The following is a 20,251-nucleotide window of genomic DNA, read 5'->3' on the forward strand; positions in this document are numbered from 1 at the left end:
GTATGTATGTATGTATGTATGTATGTATGTATGTATGTATGTATGTATGTATGTATGTATTTCATTTCATTTTGGCCTGTAATAAAGTTTAACCGGAAAATATTAAAATGCAGTAATACTCTCTAAATATAAATAATTAAACAGGGCTGTTCTACATACAAATGTCCATCAACATCAACCTTTTCCTTCTCCTCTTCTGCCTCCTTCACCACATTTACATTCATATTCTTTGGCTTTGTGGAAGGTTAAATAAATCTGTATTTAAAATTTGTCTTTTATTCTTGTTTTTTTTTTACAGTTTTGATGCCAGAGGTCGTTCATTACATCAAGGTATACCCTGGGCGGATGAGAATGTTTTTAAAAATAAGGCACATTTTTATTATGACTCAAATCCGCCAGCTTTAAGGATTAAAAATATACAAATAAGTGATGCGGGTCTATATAAATGTCGGGTTGATTTTCATAAATCACCGACACGTAATTGGAGAATTAATGTAACTGTATTGGGTAAGTAAGAAGAAGACGAAGACTTTATTTTAATTTGTTTCATTTCTTTTTATTTTTACTTTGTGAAATCTTTTTTTTTATTTATTTATTTTTTTTTTTGTTGAAAAGCTTTTGATTTTTTTTTGTGAAAAAAAAAAAATCATTTCGTTTGTGTCTGGCTGATTATTACACTTGAAAAAATTTGTTTAGAAAATTAAAAAAAAAGATTTGTCGCGCCTTTTGATTTTAACAAGGTTGGCTTGTAATGACCTTAGACAATTATAAAGTGTGACAAAAAAGATTATTTATGTAAAATAATATTTTTTTGTTTAATTTTCATTTATTTTTTCATAACTAAGTTGCTTAGTGTAGAGAGCATTAAACTGTTAATTCTTGGCCTTTTAAAGGTATCCATAGTTTTCTGCTAAAATAAATTAACGCAACAAAAGCCTTAAATATTAGTCACATAGAGTAAAGTAGTGATCGGCTGCGAAAGTTACTAGGGGCTTTGAGAGATTGGTTATAAGATTGGTTTATAGTCTAGTCTATAGTCTAGTCTATAGTCTAGTCTATAGTCTAGTCTAGTCTAGTCTAGTCTAGTCTATAGTCTAGTCTATAGTCTAGTCTATAGTCTAGTCTATAGTCTAGTCTATAGTCTAGTCTATAGTCTAGTCTATAGTCTAGTCTATAGTCTAGTCTATAGTCTAGTCTATAGTCTAGTCTATAGTCTAGTCTATAGTCTAGTCTATAGTCTAGTCTATAGTCTAGTCTATAGTCTAGTCTATAGTCTAGTCTATAGTCTAGTCTATAGTCTAGTCTATAGTCTAGTCTATAGTCTAGTCTATAGTCTAGTCTATAGTCTAGTCTATAGTCTAGTCTATAGTCTAGTCTATAGTCTAGTCTATAGTCTAGTCTATAGTCTAGTCTATAGTCTAGTCTATAGTCTAGTCTATAGTCTAGTCTATAGTCTAGTCTATAGTCTAGTCTATAGTCTAGTCTATAGTCTAGTCTATAGTCTAGTCTATAGTCTAGTCTATAGTCTAGTCTATAGTCTAGTCTATATAGTCTAGTCTATAGTCTAGTCTATAGTCTAGTCTATAGTCTAGTCTATAGTCTAGTCTATAGTCTAGTCTATAGTCTAGTCTATAGTCTAGTCTATAGTCTAGTCTATAGTCTAGTCTATAGTCTAGTCTATAGTCTAGTCTATAGTCTACAGTCTAGTCTACAGTCTAGTCTATAGTCTAGTAGATAGTCTATAGTCTAGTCTATAGTCTAGGCTATAGTCTAGTCTATAGTCTAGTCTATAGTCTAGTCTATAGTCTAGTCTATAGTCTAGTCTATAGTCTAGTCTATAGTCTAGTCTATAGTCTAGTCTATAGTCTAGTCTATAGTCTAGTCTATAGTCTAGTCTATAGTCTAGTCTATAGTCTAGTCTATAGTCTAGTCTATAGTCTAGTCTATAGTCTAGTCTATAGTCTAGTCTATAGTCTAGTCTATAGTCTAGTCTATAGTCTAGTCTATAGTCTAGTCTATAGTCTAGTCTATAGTCTAGTCTATAGTCTAGTCTATAGTCTAGTCTATAGTCTAGTCTATAGTCTAGTCTATAGTCTAGTCTATAGTCTAGTCTATAGTCTAGTCTATAGTCTAGTCTATAGTCTAGTCTATAGTCTAGTCTATATTCTAGTCTATAGTCTAGTCTACAGTCTAGTCTATAGTCTAGTCTATAGTCTAGTCTATAGTCTAGAATATAGTCTAGTCTATAGTCTAGTCTATAGTCTAGTCTATAGTCTAGTCTAGTCTATAGTCTAGTCTATTGTCTAGTCTATTGTCTAGTCTATAGTCTAGTCTATAGTCTAGTCTATTGTCTAGTCTATAGTCTAGTCTATAGTCTAGTCTATAGTCTAGTCTATAGTCTAGTCTATAGTCTAGTCTATAGTCTAGTCTATAGTCTAGTCTATAGTCTAGTCTATAGTCTAGTCTATAGTCTAGTCTATAGTCTAGTCTATAGTCTAGTCTATAGTCTAGTCTATAGTCTAGTCTATAGTCTAGTCTATAGTCTAGTCTATAGTCTAGTCTATAGTCTAGTCTATAGTCTAGTCTATAGTCTAGTCTATAGTCTAGTCTATAGTCTAGTCTATAGTCTAGTCTATAGTCTAGTCTATAGTCTAGTCTATAGTCTAGTTTATCTAGTCTATAGTCTAGTCTATAGTCTAGTCTATCTAGTCTATAGTCTAGTCTATAGTCTAGTCTATAGTCTAGTCTAGTCTATACTCTAGTCTATAGTCTAGTCTATAGTCTAGTCTATAGTCTAGTCTATAGTCTAGTCTATAGTCTAGTCTATAGTCTAGTCTATAGTCTAGTCTATAGTCTAGAATATAGTCTAGTCTATAGTCTAGTCTATAGTCTAATCTAGTCTATAGACTAGTCTATTGTCTAGTCTATTGTCTAGTCTATAGTCTAGTCTATAGTCTAGTCTATTGTCTAGTCTATTGTCTAGTCTTTAGTCTAGTCTATAGTTTAGTCGTTAGTCTAGTCTATAGTTTAGTCTATAGTCTAGTATATGGTCTAGTACATAGTGTAGTATCAGAGAGTTTTAAATAATATGAGGCAAATTTAACGCTTCCACTAAGCTTTCAAACTGAGATATATCTAGTTCTTTCTATGCCGATCACTGACCTAAAACCATAATAATTTTTTGGTTTATTTTCTAACTTCTCTTTTATGCTTGTTAATTTATTTTGGTCAGAATATATAAATCTATGTCTTAATTTTAATGGGTGTTTTCACTTGTGTGTCCTTGCTAGACAGGCAGTATTTTGTTTACTATAGTCTAGTCTATAGTCTAGTCTATAGTCTAGTCTATAGTCTAGTCTATAGTCTAGTCTATAGTCTAGTCTATAGTCTAGTCTATAGTCTAGTCTATAGTCTAGTCTATAGTCTAGTCTAGTCTATAGTCTAGTCTATAGTCTAGTCTATAGTCTAGTCTATAGTCTAGTCTATAGTCTAGTCTATAGTCTAGTCTATAGTCTAGTCTATAGTCTAGTCTATATTCTAGTCTATAGTCTAGTCTACAGTCTAGTCTATAGTCTAGTCTATAGTCTAGTCTATAGTCTAGAATATAGTCTAGTCTATAGTCTAGTCTATAGTCTAGTCTATAGTCTAGTCTAGTCTAGTCTAGTCTATAGTCTAGTCTATTGTCTAGTCTATTGTCTAGTCTATAGTCTAGTCTATAGTCTAGTCTATTGTCTAGTCTATTGTCTAGTTTTTAGTCTAGTCTATAGTTTAGTCGTTAGTCTAGTCTATAGTTTAGTCTATAGTCTAGTATATGGTCTAGTACATAGTGTAGTATCAGAGAGTTTTAAATAATATGAGGCAAATTTAACGCTTCCACTAAGCTTTCAAACTGAGATATATGTATCTAGTTCTTTCTATGCCGATCACTGACCTAAAACCATAATAATTTTTTGGTTTATTTTCTAACTTCTCTTTTATGCTTGTTAATTTATTTTGGTCAGAATATATAAATCTATGTCTTAATTTTAATGGGTGTTTTCACTTGTGTGTCCTTGCTAGACAGGCAGTATTTTGTTTACGTTGGCATACATACATATTCAATGCCCTTATTTGGCTCAATTTTTGTTTTTCAAGCCAACAATAATACACAACTGCTAACTAACCTTTATATATTTAATAATTTATCTTAACTTGGTTTATATTTATTTATTTGTTGTATTTGTGTTGTTTGTTAGACTTTGTTGTTAAAAAGGATTTCATTTTTTTTTTCAAAAATAATAAATAAATTTCATTGTCGTTTATATTCATTTTTTACGTTTTCCTATTCTGTCTGTGTCGATTTTTAGTGCCGCCCACACAACTGACAATACTGGATCACCAGGGTGCTGCTGTAAGAGACCAAACAGCCGGTCCCTATTTGGAAGGTGACAGCATTAATTTAACATGTTTATCGAGTGGTGGCATACCACCACCTCGTGTTTCATGGTGGCGTGAACATGCTTTAGTCGATGATTCATTTCAAGTGCTACCAGATGGTACAGTGCGCAATGTGTTGCATTTGAAAAATATTTCACGCAAGGATTTGTTAACGGTAAGTTTTCATTTTTTTTTATTATTTTATTTTCTATTTTTATTATTTTTATATTCTATATTCTATAAGAGTTATATAAAAATTGTTATATAGAATGCAGGAAAAATAGAATATTTATACACATATATAAGTGTGTGTGCTTCGGAGTATGTGATTATGCGTTGGTGTTGTTCTTGTTGTCTGCCAGTTATCCTTAAACTTAACGAACCATAATAACAAAAGAAATATCAACATCACCGCCAGCCATGTTTTAAGGCCAACAACCAACTAGAAAAAAATTATATATAAAATGACTACTCGTTTTTTTTTTTCTTTTCTACATATTTTTTCCATTTCGTTTTAGTCTTAAATTATATTGAATAAATTGTACAATAATAGAATAGTAATGAATTATACGGGGCAGATTTTGTGATTTCAAGTTTGAAATTGCTTTAACTCTGGCATACTACAACTTAATCAGATTGAGGTTTTGGGTTTCCTCTAGTTCACCACACTTTTGGCTAAAGAGGAAGTTATGAATTTTGAAATTGACATTGATTGCGAAATTTGGGAAATGGTTATGGAGAAATTTATTCATTTATTTATAGAATTAAGCAATTCATGTGACTTTAGGTAGAGTAAAGATGAAACCAGAAATTTATAAAGAATGTTGCTTTAATTTTATTAAAAAGTTTAAAAAATTACTAGCTCAGTTCTAGTTCCGTTCTAGTTCAGTTCTAGTTCAGTTCTAGTTCAGTTCTAGTTCAGTTCTAGTTCAGTTCTAGTTCAGTTCTAGTTCAGTTCTAGTTCAGTTCTAGTTCAGTTCTAGTTCAGTTCTAGTTCAGTTCTAGTTCAGTTCCAATTCAGTTCTAGTTCAGTTCTAGTTCAGTTCTAGTTCAGTTCTAGTTCAGTTCTAGTTCAGTTCTAGTTCAGTTCTAGTTCAGTTCTAGTTCAGTTCTAGTTCAGTTCTAGTTCAGTTCTAGTTCAGTTCTAGTTCAGTTCTAGTTCAGTTCTAGTTCAGTTCTAGTTCAGTTCTAGTTCAGTTCTAGTTCAGTTCTAGTTCAGTTCTAGTTCAGTTCTAGTTCAGTTCTAGTTCAGTTCTAGTTCCGTTCTAGTTCAGTTCTAGTTCAGTTCTAGTTCAGTTCTAGTTCAGTTCTAGTTCAGTTCTAGTTCAGTTCTAGTTCAGTTCTAGTTCAGTTCTAGTTCAGTTCTAGTTCAGTTCTAGTTCAGTTCTAGTTCAGTTCTAGTTCAGTTCTAGTTCAGTTCTAGTTCAGTTCTAGTTCAGTTCTAGTTCAGTTCTAGTTCAGTTCTAGTTCAGTTCTAGTTCAGTTCTAGTTCAGTTCTAGTTCAGTTCTAGTTCAGTTCTAGTTCAGTTCTAGTTCAGTTCTAGTTCAGTTCTAGTTCAGTTCTAGTTCAGTTCTAGTTCAGTTCTAGTTCAGTTCTAGTTCAGTTCTAGTTCAGTTCTAGTTCAGTTCTAGTTCAGTTCTAGTTCGTTGTTCGTTCTAGTTCAGTTCTAGTTCAGTTCTAGTTCAGTTCTAGTTCAGTTCTAGTTCAGTTCTAGTTCAGTTCTAGTTCAGTTCTAGTTCAGTTCTAGTTCAGTTCTAGTTCAGTTCTAGTTCAGTTCTAGTTCAGTTCTAGTTCAGTTCTAGTTCAGTTCTAGTTCAGTTCTAGTTCAGTTCTAGTTCAGTTCTAGTTCAGTTCTAGTTCAGTCTAGTTCAGTTAGTTCAGTTCTAGTTCAGTTCTAGTTCAGTTCTAGTTCAGTTCTAGTTCAGTTCTAGTTCAGTTCTAGTTCAGTTCTAGTTCAGTTCTAGTTCAGTTCTAGTTCAGTTCTAGTTCAGTTCTAGTTCAGTTCTAGTTCAGTTCTAGTTCAGTTCTAGTTCAGTTCTAGTTCAGTTCTAGTTCAGTTCTAGTTCAGTTCTAGTTCAGTTCTAGTTCAGTTCTAGTTCAGTTCTAGTTCAGTTCTAGTTCAGTTCTAGTTCAGTTCTAGTTCAGTTCTAGTTCAGTTCTAGTTCAGTCTGTTCAGTTCTAGTTCAGTTCTAGTTCAGTTCTAGTTCAGTTCTAGTTCAGTTCTAGTTCAGTTCTAGTTCAGTTCTAGTTCAGTTCTAGTCTATAATCTAGTCTATTAAGAATTGTTATTATTTCTTTTGTTTGTAATTTCTTTTCTTCTGTTCCTAGTTACCAATATAAAATATTGCCAATACCTAACAGTCTTATAACATTTTGTGAGCCATATGGTTTATTTTTTTTAGTTTTAGCTATTTGTAAAGATTATAAAACGAAAAGCGTAACAGATCCCCTGTTCTATTAAGTTTACCTTTTGCCTTGATTTTTATTGTGCCAAATACATATTTCATTTATCAATCTTAAACTTTAAGGGGGCGAGGGAAGGTTGAACAATAAGAAAAATAAAGAAAAGGAATAACAAACAATAGGGCATCAATACCCCCAACTAATGTTGAAACATCTATACTCTGGTATGTAGTTAAATGTGAAAGGACATTGATAACACACTGTGGTATAAGAGAGAGGAAGTGAATAGCGAAAGTATGCTTGGCTGCTGTTTTTTATGGTCTTTCGTTGCTGTTGTGTATTTTTGATATATTAACGTATTAAGTTTTACGGTTTTGTACCTTTTAAATCACATTTTTTTTCTTTGCCCCGGTAACGAAGTATTGCTGGCAGTTTAGCGTTTCCGTTAGGTTACCGGAGAAAAATTGGAGCAAAAAGAATGAAACGTTTATTTAAGTGTTGGCCATTTATTTTAAAATAAAACAGGTATAGATTTTTTGCCATTTTTCCTTCACCTTTTTTTAATAAGGTTTTGCAAAAAAATATATAACTAAATGTTTAGTACTCAAAACAGTTAAGAATGTGAAAATACAGATCCCGGTGATAAATATTGTTTTGTTTTTCTTAAACTGTTTTCCCAGCTTGATTTTTAGTTAACGAATACTTTTGTGCGTAAAGTCCTGTTTTCTGCAAGGCCGGTGGGGGGTTTCTGGTGTTGTGTTTTTCATAATGAATGAATTGTTAAACACAATTTATTTGTATTTATTTACAATCATTAACTTTGCTATTATTTTAAATAAGGTGTTTAAATTTTTCTTTTAATTTTCTGTTGGTACCTTTATTTCCTCTCACAACAATTACCAATAAACTTATTGTTGTGTGAGGTTGTGTATATGATATTTGTTAAGAACTAATCCACATCTAATCCAAGTCTGTTATTTGTTCTTAGTTCATTATTACCATTAAATTGCCAACATTAATATTTAGCTGTAATGTGTTTTAAACAAAAAAAAAAAATATATATATATTTCGTTTTAAAATCTTTCTGCTTTGGGTTCGGTTCGGTTGTGTGGATAATTGCTGTAATCGAAATAAAATTTAATGAAGCAAATAAAACTTGGTTTTGGATTGTAATGTGTTTTGCTCACACTAGTAGCTGGTATATTATGGATGAACGTTTTTTTTATGATGGCCAATTATTGGGTTATTTAATTTTTCTTTTATTTGTAAAAGAACAAATGGGAAAACATTGAAATTTGGGCAAAAAAATAAATTTTTGTATATTTATTTAAAAGCCTTAGTATTGCCCAGTCAACGACAAAGTAAGCTAGTTTTAAGCTTTTAAAAACCTGTATAATAATAGAACTAAATCGATCAAATCTGTAACTCAACTTCGTAAATCTAGTTCAATTCTAGTCTAGTTCAGTTTTAGTTCAGTTCTAATTCAGTTCTAGTACAGTTCTAGTTCAGTTCTAGTACAGTTCTAGTACAGTTCTAGTTCAGTTCTAGTTCAGTTCTAGTTCAGTTCTAGTTCAGTTCTAGTTCAGTTCTAGTTCAGTTCTAGTTCAGTTCTAGTTCAGTTCTAGTTCAGTTCTAGTTCAGTTCTAGTTCAGTTCTGGTTCAGTTCTAGTTCAGTTCTAGTTCAGATCTAGTTCAGTTCTAGTTCAGTTCTAGTTCAGTTCTAGTTCAGTTCTAGTTCAGTTCTAGTTCAGTTCTAGTTCAGTCCTAGTTCAGTTCTAGTTCAGTTCTAGTTCAGTTCTAGTTCAGATCTAGTTCAGTTCTAGTTCAGTTCTAGTTCAGTTCTAGTTCAGTTCTAGTTCAGTTCTAGTTCAGTTCTAGTTCAGTTCCAGTTCAGTTCTAGTTCAGTTCTAGTTCAGCTCTAGTTCAGTTCTAGTTCAGTTCTAGTTCAGTTCTAGTTCAGTTCTAGTTCAGTTACAGTTCAGTTCTAGTTCAGTTCTAGTTCAGTTCTAGTTTAGTTCTAGTTCAGTTCTAGTTCAGTTCTAGTTCAACCTGAGGGCTTAAAACTTTTCGCACACTGCTAAACTATTTATAGTAAAAAGCTTTACATCAACTTGCTAATTCTTAATGTTATCATCTTGTCTTATAACTTTCGAATAACCTGTTAGCAGAAACGTATGAAGGTTTGTGATGATAATAAGAGTATTCAGTCCAACAAAGCTTTAAATGAAGTGATCTTCAATATTTCTATAAAATAGCTTTAGAACAAATGTCTGTTTCTACAAATAGTCTTCTGTATCTTTCAAAGAGATTTATATTCCAATGCTTACCTAGTTCGTTTGTGGCGTTATTAACAGTTTAGATGGTAATAACATACCGATTTCAATACTTTATTGATAATTTTCTTAATATTGATCTCATTTTAAAACTTAAAAGTATTCAAATTTCCCAAAATGTTGAATCAAAATGGATTTTGCATTTGTCCACTTTTACCCCAAAGAAAATCATTACATTATTATAAACACTTACCCAAAAATACCATTTAAATCCCTTAACACCCTTGGACACATTAACTGCGACATAAAAAGTAATTTCCAAAACAATTTAATGCACGTGTCAAATACATATTTTAAATATTCCAAACATAACCTCAAAACAAAAAACATATGTAGTCGCATTAAATCGAAATACACATAAGAACTAATAATAAAAGAAAATCTAATAAATTTGTCACAAAAATCTAATGTTACACATCTAACAAGAAAATTAATTCACAAACAGAAATAAAAATCACACAAATTATGGTTAAAATCCATGAAAAACTAACAAAACTATAAGACCTTTACGACCAAAAAAAAAAAACGAAAAGGGAGAAAAATGTTAATAAACATAAAAACTCAGTTTAACATGTGTTTGGTCATTCGAAAAAGGGAAATACTTAGTATGGCAAAAGCAGCCACACACACACACTCGCACACAAAATAAAGGTCTTAAATCAGGTGTTTAAATTAATTAAAAATGTGTTTGAGTGGTAAATTCCTAAAAATAATAACTAACATAAGTAGCCAAACCCTTGGACATGACAAACTCAATGTGTTTGAAACCAGAAAAAAGAACATACGGACCCAATACTTATACACACTCAAGAAAAACATATTTAAATTATTAGAACCATTCTATAAGCTTTACCGTTTTTTTTTGAACTTTTGTTTGACATATTTTCTACTTAAATTATTTTCTCTCCCCTTTTCCCTAGCTTATTCATGTTCTTTGACCATTTTCAAATTCTCTCTAGCCAAAAAAAAGAAAGAAGAAAAATATTGTTCTACTTTAATCCGATTACTGGTGATAATTGTGTTTACATTCCCCAGGTTTTTCTATCGTTAACCAAAAAAAACTGTTCAATATTTTAACATGAAACTTGAATAAAATCTTTTTTTTTTTTAATTTTGTTCAAAAACATGTTGTACATTGTACAAAATTGAACTAAATAGCATTAACTGATGTCAGTCACTTTGAATATTGATGATTTCCAAAGAATTTCCAAAAGTATTTAAGAGACAATTTTAAAGGGTATTCTAGTGAAATATGTTATTTAGAACGCTGTAAAAACAGAACATATTTTGAAATTGCTTTGAAATTGACTATAGATCACTCTATTCTCCTAACTATAGATCATCCTATAGTTTTGACTATAGATAATTCTATAGTCTTAACTATAGCTCACTATAGAACATTCTATAGTCTTGACTATAGAACATTCTATAGTCTTGAATACAGATCAGTCTATAGTCTTGAATATAGATCATTCTATAGTCTTGATTATAGAACAATCTATAGTCTTGACTATAGAACAATCTATAGTCTTGACTATAGAACAATCTATAGTCTTGACTATAGAACAATCTATAGTCTTGACTATAGATCATTTTATAGTCTTGACTATAGATCATTCTATAGTCACGAAAATAGATCATTCTATTGTCTTGACTATAGATCATTCTATTGTCTGGACTGTAGATCATTCTATAGTCTTGACAATAGATCATTCTATAGTTTTGACTATTGATCATTCTATTGTCTTGACTATAGATCATTTTATAGTCTTGACTATAGATCATTTTATAGTCTTGACTATAGATCATTCTATAGTATTGACTATAGATCATTCTATTGTTTTCACTATAGATCATTCTATAGTCTTGACTTTAGAACATTTTATTGTCTTGACTATAGATCATTTTATAGTCTTGACTATAGATCATTCTATAGTATTGAATATAGATCATTCTATAGTCTTGATTATAGATCATTCTATAGCCATGACTAGAGATCATTCTAGTCTTGACTGTAGATTATTATATTCTATTGTCTTGACCATAGATCATTCTATTGTCTTGACTGTAGATCATTCTATAATTTATACTACAAAACGTTCTATATCTTTGACTATAGATCATTCTGTAGTGTTGACTATAGATCATTTTATAGTCTTGATTATAGATCATTCTTTAGTCAAGACTATCATTCTATAGTCTACACTATAGATCATTCTATAGTCTAGACTGTAGATCATTCTATAGTCTTGACTATAGTTCATTTTGTAGTCTTGACTATAAATAATTCTATAGTCTTAACTATAGATTAGTCTATGGTCTTGACTATTCATCAGTTTATAATCTTGACTATGGATCAGTCTATAGTCTTGACTATTGATCAGTCTGTAGTCTTGGTTATAGATATGTCTATAGTCTTGAGTATAGACATGTCTATAGTCTTGAGTGAAGATGAGTCTTTTGTTTTGACTATAGATAAGTCTATTGTCTTTACAATAGATCACTCTACAGTCGGGAATATAGACCAGTCTATAGTCTTTTCTATAAATCGGTCTATAGTATTGATCAGTTTCCTGTGTTGAATATAGGTCAGTCTATAGTCTTGACTATAGATCAATCTATAGTTTTTACTATAGATCAGTCTATAGTCTTCACCATATAATCTGGACTGTAGAGTAATCTTTAGTTTTGCCTACGGATAAATCTATTATTTATCAATCTCTAGTTTTATCTATAGATCAATCTATAGTCTGGACTATATATCAATCTATAGTCTAGACTATAGATCAATCTTTAGTCTGAACTATAGATCAGTCTATAGTCTGGACTATAAATCGGTCTATAGTCTTGACTGTAGATCAGTCGATAGTCTTGATAATAGACCAGTCTATAGTCTTGACTATAGATCATTCTATAGTTTTAGCTCTAGTTCAGTCTATAGTTATGACTATTGTCAAGTGTATAGGCTTTACTATGGATCAGTCTATAGTCTTGACTATAGACCTGTCTATAGTCTTGACTATAGATCAGTCTATAGTCTTGACTATAGATCAGTCTATTGTCTTGACTATAGATCTGTCTATAGTCTTGACTATAGTTCAGTCTATAGTCTTGACTATAGATCAGTCTATAGTCTTGACTATAGATCTGTCTATAGTCTTAAGTATATTTCAGTCTATGGTCTTGACTATAGATCGGTCTATAGTCTTGACTATAGATTCGTTTACAATCTTAACTATAGAGCAGTCTGTAGTATTAATTATAGACCATTTAGTGCCATGACTTTGAAAATGATTTATGATTATTAATGTCAAAACCATCCTTCGGTTCCCAACAAATTTTACCTAATTTCAAAATTACACGTGTTGTTTATATAAATATTATGATTGAAGAGAAAATATAAGAATCAAATAACATTTAAACCATTATCTAGCCAATATTCTACTATTTTCAGACACATTTAAGGTAATTGGTAATTTCTGATATTCAAGATTATAAATTGATTTTTTTCCCGTTATTCTTCACAACGTTTATATGGATATAAATTGAAAATGGTGTTATACATAATGCTACTTATACATTTAATATGGTTAAAGTTCAACAGGAAAATGTATTTTCCTAATGTCATATTTATGTAATTTGAATTAAATACAAATAGAAATATGTAAATTAATGTATATATGTAAGTAAAAGTGTATATTAAAGGCGTTTGTCTATATTATATCCTACTATATTAACGCCCATACTTATCATCAAAATATTTTTTCGGTATTTACCTTTCTGTTCGCAGTATCTATATATTTCATCTTCTTAGAAAACGTCCTATGAAAATATTTCAAGTCAAGGATAAATATGTAATACATATATACACATATATATTAATAATTCTTTTAGCCATACCCCCCAAAGACCTGCACCAACATTCAATACCGAAAAAATAATACTGTCAATAAACAAGTAGGGGGGGGGGGGGGGTTCTTCGCCAACAACAACAACGGAAACACAAGTTAAAAAAGGAAAGTAAAGAAGCCTCTCGGGCAAAAGAAACCATTGTATATGAAAGATTCTATAATAAACAGAAATTAGTATAAAGCCTTAAGGGAAAAATTGAGAAACAAATATACAGACCGAACGACAGACAGACAGACATACACAACCAAAGCCAGACAAACTCTTACTCTTACTTACGCAGTAAAAATGAAGAAAAATATAAATGATAATATTGTTCAATAGAAATGAAAATTAATATCAACCTATCCTAAAGAAATTCCCTTAGCCACCACCCAACCATCTTAAGATCCAAATACATTTAATATTCCTTACCCCCCCTCCCCCTTAAATAAGAAGACTAAATATAAAGTTACTTTATTTTACTTTTTTATTTCTTTTTATTTAGAAAGTAATAACAAACAGAGTCTATAATATTAATACTCATACAATAAATAATAAATGCAAAATACAGGACTTATTCCTTTCGAAGATGTTGACAAAGCCTGTTAGAGGAATGAAACATAATTGTGATTTTTTTTTTTGTGTTCTTTTAACACAGGATACTGATGATGATGGGATGACTAAATGTAAAAAATATTGTAGAATACAAATTTGGTAATAAGGATTTTTTTTTTCGTTGCGTGTTAAGAATGAGTGGAAGTAAGAGTCAGTGTTATTAAGAATTATAGATTTGTCATTAAATCAGGATAAAAGTCTTAGTAATTATTAATTTTTCCTTTAAAAAACAGAATAAATTACACTAGCTGGAAGAGACTGTGTTGAGAATTGATTTCTGTTAATTCCTTTTTTTATAAGGAAAAAAAATCATCCCTAGTAAGCGAAAATAATAGAGAAAGGGAATCCACAAATTTTGATGAAAAAAAATTTCCATACGAAGTATTGTATCACAATTTGACTCAAGAAAACAATGTGGAGAGAAACCGGATAATGCTCTCTTATTTGCTTTATAACAGTCGTTACACTAGCTGATTCTGCAGTCGTGACTATAGATCAGTCTACAGTCTTGACTATAGATCAGTCTATAGTCTTGACTATAGATCAGTCTATAGTCTTGACTATAGATCAGTCTATAGTCTTGACTATACATCAGTCTATAATATTGACTATACAACAGTCTATAGTCTTGACTATAGATCAGTTAATAGTCTTCACTATAGATCAGTCAATAGTCTTGACTATAGATCAGTCTATAGTCTTGACTGTAGATCTGTCTATAGTCTTGACTAAAAAATAGTCTATAGTCTTGACTAAAGATCAGTCTATAGTCTTGACTATAGATCAGTCTATAGTCTTGACTATAGATCAGTCTATAGTCTTGACTATGGTTCAGTCTATAGTCTTGACTATAGTTCAGTCTATAGTCTTGCTATAGATCAGTCTATAGTCTTGACTATAGATCAGTCTATAGTCTAGACTATAGATCAGTCTATAGTCTAGACTATAGATCAGTCTATAGTCTAGGCTATAAATGAGTATATAGATCAGTCTATAGTCTAGACTATAGATCAGTCTATAGTCTAGACTATAAATGAGTATATAGTCTTGTCTATATAACAGTCTATAGTCTTGGCTATAGATCAGTCTATAGTCTTGACTATAGATCAGTCTATAGTCTTGACTATAGATCAGTCTGTAGTCTTGACTACAGCTCGTTACACTAGCTGATTCTGCAGTCGTGACTATAGATCAGTCTACAGTCTTGACTATAGATCAGTCTATAGTCTTGACTATAGAACAGTCTATAGTCTTGACTATAGATCAGTCTATAGTCTTGACTATACATCAGTCTATAATATTGACTATACAACAGTCTATAGTCTTGACTATAGATCAGTTAATAGTCTTCACTATAGATCAGTCAATAGTCTTGACTATAGATCAGTCTATAGTCTTGACTGTAGATCTGTCTATAGTCTTGACTAAAAAATAGTCTATAGTCTTGACTATAGATCAGTCTATAGTCTTGACTATAGATCAGTCTATAGTCTTGACTATAGATCAGTCTATAGTCTTGACTATAGATCAGTCTATAGTCTTGACTATGGTTCAGTCTATAGTCTTGACTATAGTTCAGTCTATAGTCTTGCTATAGATCAGTCTATAGTCTTGACTATAGATCAGTCTATAGTCTAGACTATAGATCAGTCTATAGTCTAGGCTATAAATGAGTATATAGATCAGTCTATAGTCTAGACTATAGATCAGTCTGTAGTCTAGACTATAAATGAGTATATAGTCTTGTCTATATAACAGTCTATAGTCTTGGCTATAGATCAGTCTATAGTCTTGACTATAGATCAGTCTATAGTCTTGACTATAGATCAGTCTGTAGTCTTGACTATAGATAAGTCTATAGTCTTAACTATAGATCAGTCTATAAACTTGACTACAGATCAGTCTATATTCTTGACTATAGATCAGTCTATAGACTTAACTATAGATCAGTCTTATTCTTGCCTAGAGATCATTCTATAGTCTTGACAATAGATCAGTTTATCGTCTTTATTATTGATTAGTCTGTAGCCTTGACGATAGATAAATCTGTAGTTTTGACTATAGCTGAGTCTATAATCAGGTCTATAGATCAGTATATAATATGGACTACTGATAATTATGTAACCTTTGCAACAGATAAGTATATAGTCTTGACTACAGATCAGTCAATAGTCAAGTCTATAGATCAGTCTATAGTCAAGGATATGGATAATTCTACAATCTTTATTATAGATCAGTCTATATTGTTAATTATGGATCAGTCTATAGAAAAGACAATAGATCAGTCTGTAGTCAAAACTATTGATAAGACTATAGTCAAAGCTATAGATAAGCCTATAATGAAGGCTATAGATATATTCTACGATCTTGACTATAGATCAGTCTATAGTCTTGACTATAGGTCTGCCTGTAGTTAAGATTATAGATAAGTCTGTAATCTTGACTATAGAACGGTCTATAGTCAAGACGATAGATTATTCTATAGTTAATACTATTGATCAGTCAATAGTCAAGACTTTAGATCAGTCTTTACTCAAGACTATCGATCAATTTACAGTCAAGACTATCGATCTGTCTATAGTCAAGATTATAGATCAGTCTATTGTCAAGACTATTGATAAGGCTATACGAGACTATAGATCTGTCTTTAGTCTTCACTATAGATCATTTTATCATTCTGGTCTTGACTATAAATCAGTCTACGATCCTCACTATACAATCAGTCTTTAGACTTGACTATTGATCAGTTTATAGTCTTATCTGAAGATCAGTCTGTAATTTTTACTATTGATCTATCTTTAATCGTAACTATAGTGCTTTAGATCTGTTTACATTCTTGTCTGTCCGGTTATAGGAAAAAATCTCCAAAAAGGACATTTTAATCCTGGGAGAAAGTATATTTTAGAATTCTATTAAAAGAAATAACTTTTTTTTTATTTTACTAAATCCCTGATAATTGCAAAAGAAATCAAATTGAAATCACTGAACAATTTTATTGACATCCCTAAAGTATGCTTTAGTTTTGTGCCCCTATGGCTTATGCTACACCAAAGTAAAACGTAAAAATATACAAAATACAATAAAATAATCATTATTATTTATTCTTTATGCTTTATTTGCAATTACACAGACATCATATAATTTAATAACATTAAACTGAAAGTTATATAAATTTATTAAAGAATTATTATATAAATTTTTACGCTGTTGCCATAACAATAAACTTAATAAACACATTTTGTAAATATATACATATCTTCTTACGAAAAAAAAAAATAAAATCTGCAGACAGATTTTTAATTAATTTTATTATTTCGCCTTATACACAAACATATATATAAAAACATCAAATACCACATTTTATTTCAATTGGGCTAAAATGAAAAAAATTCCCAAACAAAACCATAAAGCGTTGAAATGCGAACAGGAAAGGCAGCAGCAGAAAAAAACAGTATTAAACTTTCATTGTAGGCAAATACACCCTGCCGTTTTTCAACGACTTTTAACAGAATTCAACAACTATCATCAAGTTTTTTATTGATTTTGTTTTTAGTGAGAATAAAACGAAAAAAAAAAAAAAAAACATGTAGTATTCATATGTTCTTTACTATATATGAAACACAACATGCTCCAATTAATTAATCAACATGTTAATATTATACCAGAAAAAAAAGTATAATAAAAATATTCTTTTATTTCGCTCAGCTGGAATTTGCATTAAAAATGAAGAAATCGTAAAAATTGTATAAAAAATGAAGTGTTTTGTGTAGTTTTTTGGTTTAAGTAAAAAACCATGATGTCAATATTATCATCTTATGGTAGACTTTTGTTGAAAAAATCAGTTTGTAAAGGCAGCTATTGAAGTTATAATTTCCCAGTGACTTATGGTTTGATAGTTGATTTAAGCAGAATCGTCATACTGTGATTATGAATTTACTGATTCAACACCTTAATGGAAGTACTTTATCAGTACTTTACCCGGCAAAAACATGGTAATGTGTTGTACTTACATAATAACTTACTTTTTAATGAATACTACAATACTAAGAAGGAGTCTAGTAATGCAAATAATTATATAGTAGATATCTCTGTAGTCTTCTTTTAAAACGAAACTGCTTTCATATCTCCTTGTTTGCAGCGAATTGTAGTAAGTAAGTACTTATTTCACTCCCTACTAGTAAGTGAGTTTGATTTTTATATCATCTACATGAGCATTCCGAATTCTTCATTTATATTGTGATGTCTATCAGTATGTCTGTCTGTCTTATGGTGATGTCTATCTGTATGTCAGTATGTCTGCCGGTCTGTTTGTCTGTCTGTCTGTCTGTCTGTCTGTCTGTCTGTCTGTCTGTCTGTCTGTCTGTCTGTCTGTCTGTCTGTCCGTCCGTCTGTCTGCCTGTCCGTCTGTCTGTCTATGGTGATGTCTATCTGTATGTTTGCTTGCCTGCTGTCTATCTGTCTGTCTGTCCGTCTGTCTGGCTGTCTGTCTATTATATCCGCCTGTCTGTCTGCTATCTATCAGTCTGTCTGTCTATCTATCCGTATGTATGTCTTACTATCTGTTGTTCATTGCAATAACAATACAGCTTCCTGTGCTAAATGTTGTTCAGGGATGGAAGATTATGAGAAAAGAAACAAAAAATTTTAAATTCTTTAAGTTTTTATTGTAGTGAAAGGTAAAATAAGATTCAACACAACATTACTTGTTTTAACTCTAATCAAATTTTAATTCATTGCTTCTCTCTTTCTCTCTTATTTACAGGTTTATACGTGTCAAGCCAGTAATGGTCATGTTGTGGCAGCTTTAACCAAAAAAGTTATATTGGACATGAACTGTAAGTATCAATTAATTAGGCAAATAAATTAAAAATTAAAATTCTAACTCCTTAAATAAAATAATCAATGAAAATGGGAGGAAAAAACAAACTTAGGTAAAGCATACATTTAGACATAAATTGGAAATAACTGAAGCATAAAATTAGGCTAAAAAAATAAAACTTTAGACTTATATAATACATCTTATGTATACTTTTAAGGCTTAAAACTAAAATAACTATTTAAAGCATACTTTTAGGGTTAAAAACCAAAATAACTAAAAACTATAATTTTAAAACTAATTCCTTTAAAGCATACTTTCAAGGCGAACATTTATTTATTTTAAAAATTTTTTAAATATTACAACAGTTTGCTTTAAAACTTAAAATTGTAAATTTAAAACATTTAAAGCATACTTTCAGGGTCACAATTTGTTACGTTGTTAAAACCCCTTTAATACCCACTCCATTTTAAAACTTACTAGACACACTCCCCAAAAGAAAAAAACTAATAATTTAAAACTAATTTTCGTGCTAAAAAGTTTTTCCATCATATTCTCTGTCCTGTGCCTTACATTTTTTTTTAAATGTCACATTCGTTTGTCCTTTATTACTGTTATTAATATTATAAAATGTTTTGTTGTTATTTTAACTTTAACAAAAAACATAAAGCAGAGTGAACACACAAAAAAAAAAAACATAGAAACTGAAACGGAAAAAACATATTTAAAATTCATTATGCAAATATCCTGTGCTGCTGTCCTTGTAACGAATGCATATTGTTTGTACTTATAATTTTTCATCAAGAAGTTAAATAAAACAATAACGACAAAAGCAGAAAAAACACACACAGTAAACAAAAAGAAAAAAACAACATGTAACTAGCTAGAAGAAAAAACCGAAGAAGGTTAAATATGTCAGGGTAATAATTTTTCTTATTATGAAGAATATTAATTACTTTTTGTATGCATAAGAAAATCAATCTATCAATCAAGTGGAAAGAAGAAAACTGAAGAAAACAGCTAAGAGGCAAATTTACAAGACATTTACAGTAAAAGTCCTTATTTGATTTTAGATGGGGGGGATAAGAGAATAGCATATCTAACATCCTCTAAGTGGGCTAATATTTGCTAAACACTTAACAAATTGTAGGATTTCTATTTATTGCCTTGAAAATAATCTGATGCTGCAAATTGTTGTAGTGTTTAATGCTTTTTTAAGGGTTTGAGAAAAGTTTTTAAAAGTTCCCTAAGTGCTCTAGGCAGAAGGAAAATTGATTTGTTTATACAAAAATTGTAAATTGGATATTTTATAGTTTAAATAACAAAGTTTTTTTAAAAACCTAAGTTATTAACTAAGTTAATTACAATAGGATATAAAGCTTTCAGGTTTAACAAACTAGCCAAACTCTCTCACATTTCTATGTGAGCAGTAAACAATATACATACTTCATATCTTAATATACTGTCTTTATGATGTGCAGATAGTAACTATTCTATTTAAGAAACACTTTGTAGATTACGCAGAGTCTAACGGAACTAAAACTGAACTAGAACTGATCTAAAACTGAACTACAACTGAACTAGAATTGAACTAGAATTGATCTAGAACTGAACAAGAACTGAACAAGAACTGAACTAGAACTGAACTAGAACTGAACTAGAACTGAACTAGAACTGAACTAGAACTGAACTAGAACTGAACTAGAACTGAACTAGAACTGAACTAGAACTGAACTAGAACTGAACTAGAACTGAACTAGAACTGAACTAGAACTG

General features: G+C 30.6%; 1 protein-coding gene across 1 annotated transcript in view; it reads left to right on the top strand.

Annotated features, from left to right (window-relative positions):
- LOC119605030 overlaps positions 1-20,251 on the top strand; it is a 252,283-nt gene that overhangs the window by 164,954 nt on the left and 67,078 nt on the right. The window contains exons 4-6 of the mRNA XM_037957970.1: positions 299-507; positions 4,347-4,591; positions 18,422-18,494. Coding sequence (XP_037813898.1) covers positions 299-507; positions 4,347-4,591; positions 18,422-18,494 — 527 coding nt within the window. The remainder of the gene's footprint in view (positions 1-298; positions 508-4,346; positions 4,592-18,421; positions 18,495-20,251) is intronic.

The sequence above is a fragment of the Lucilia sericata genome, unplaced genomic scaffold (genome assembly GCF_015586225.1).
Source record: "Lucilia sericata isolate MDLA Ls3-8-SP2 unplaced genomic scaffold, ASM1558622v1 Contig000454F_arrow, whole genome shotgun sequence".
In the NCBI taxonomy this organism is placed as follows: Eukaryota; Metazoa; Arthropoda; class Insecta; order Diptera; family Calliphoridae; genus Lucilia; species Lucilia sericata.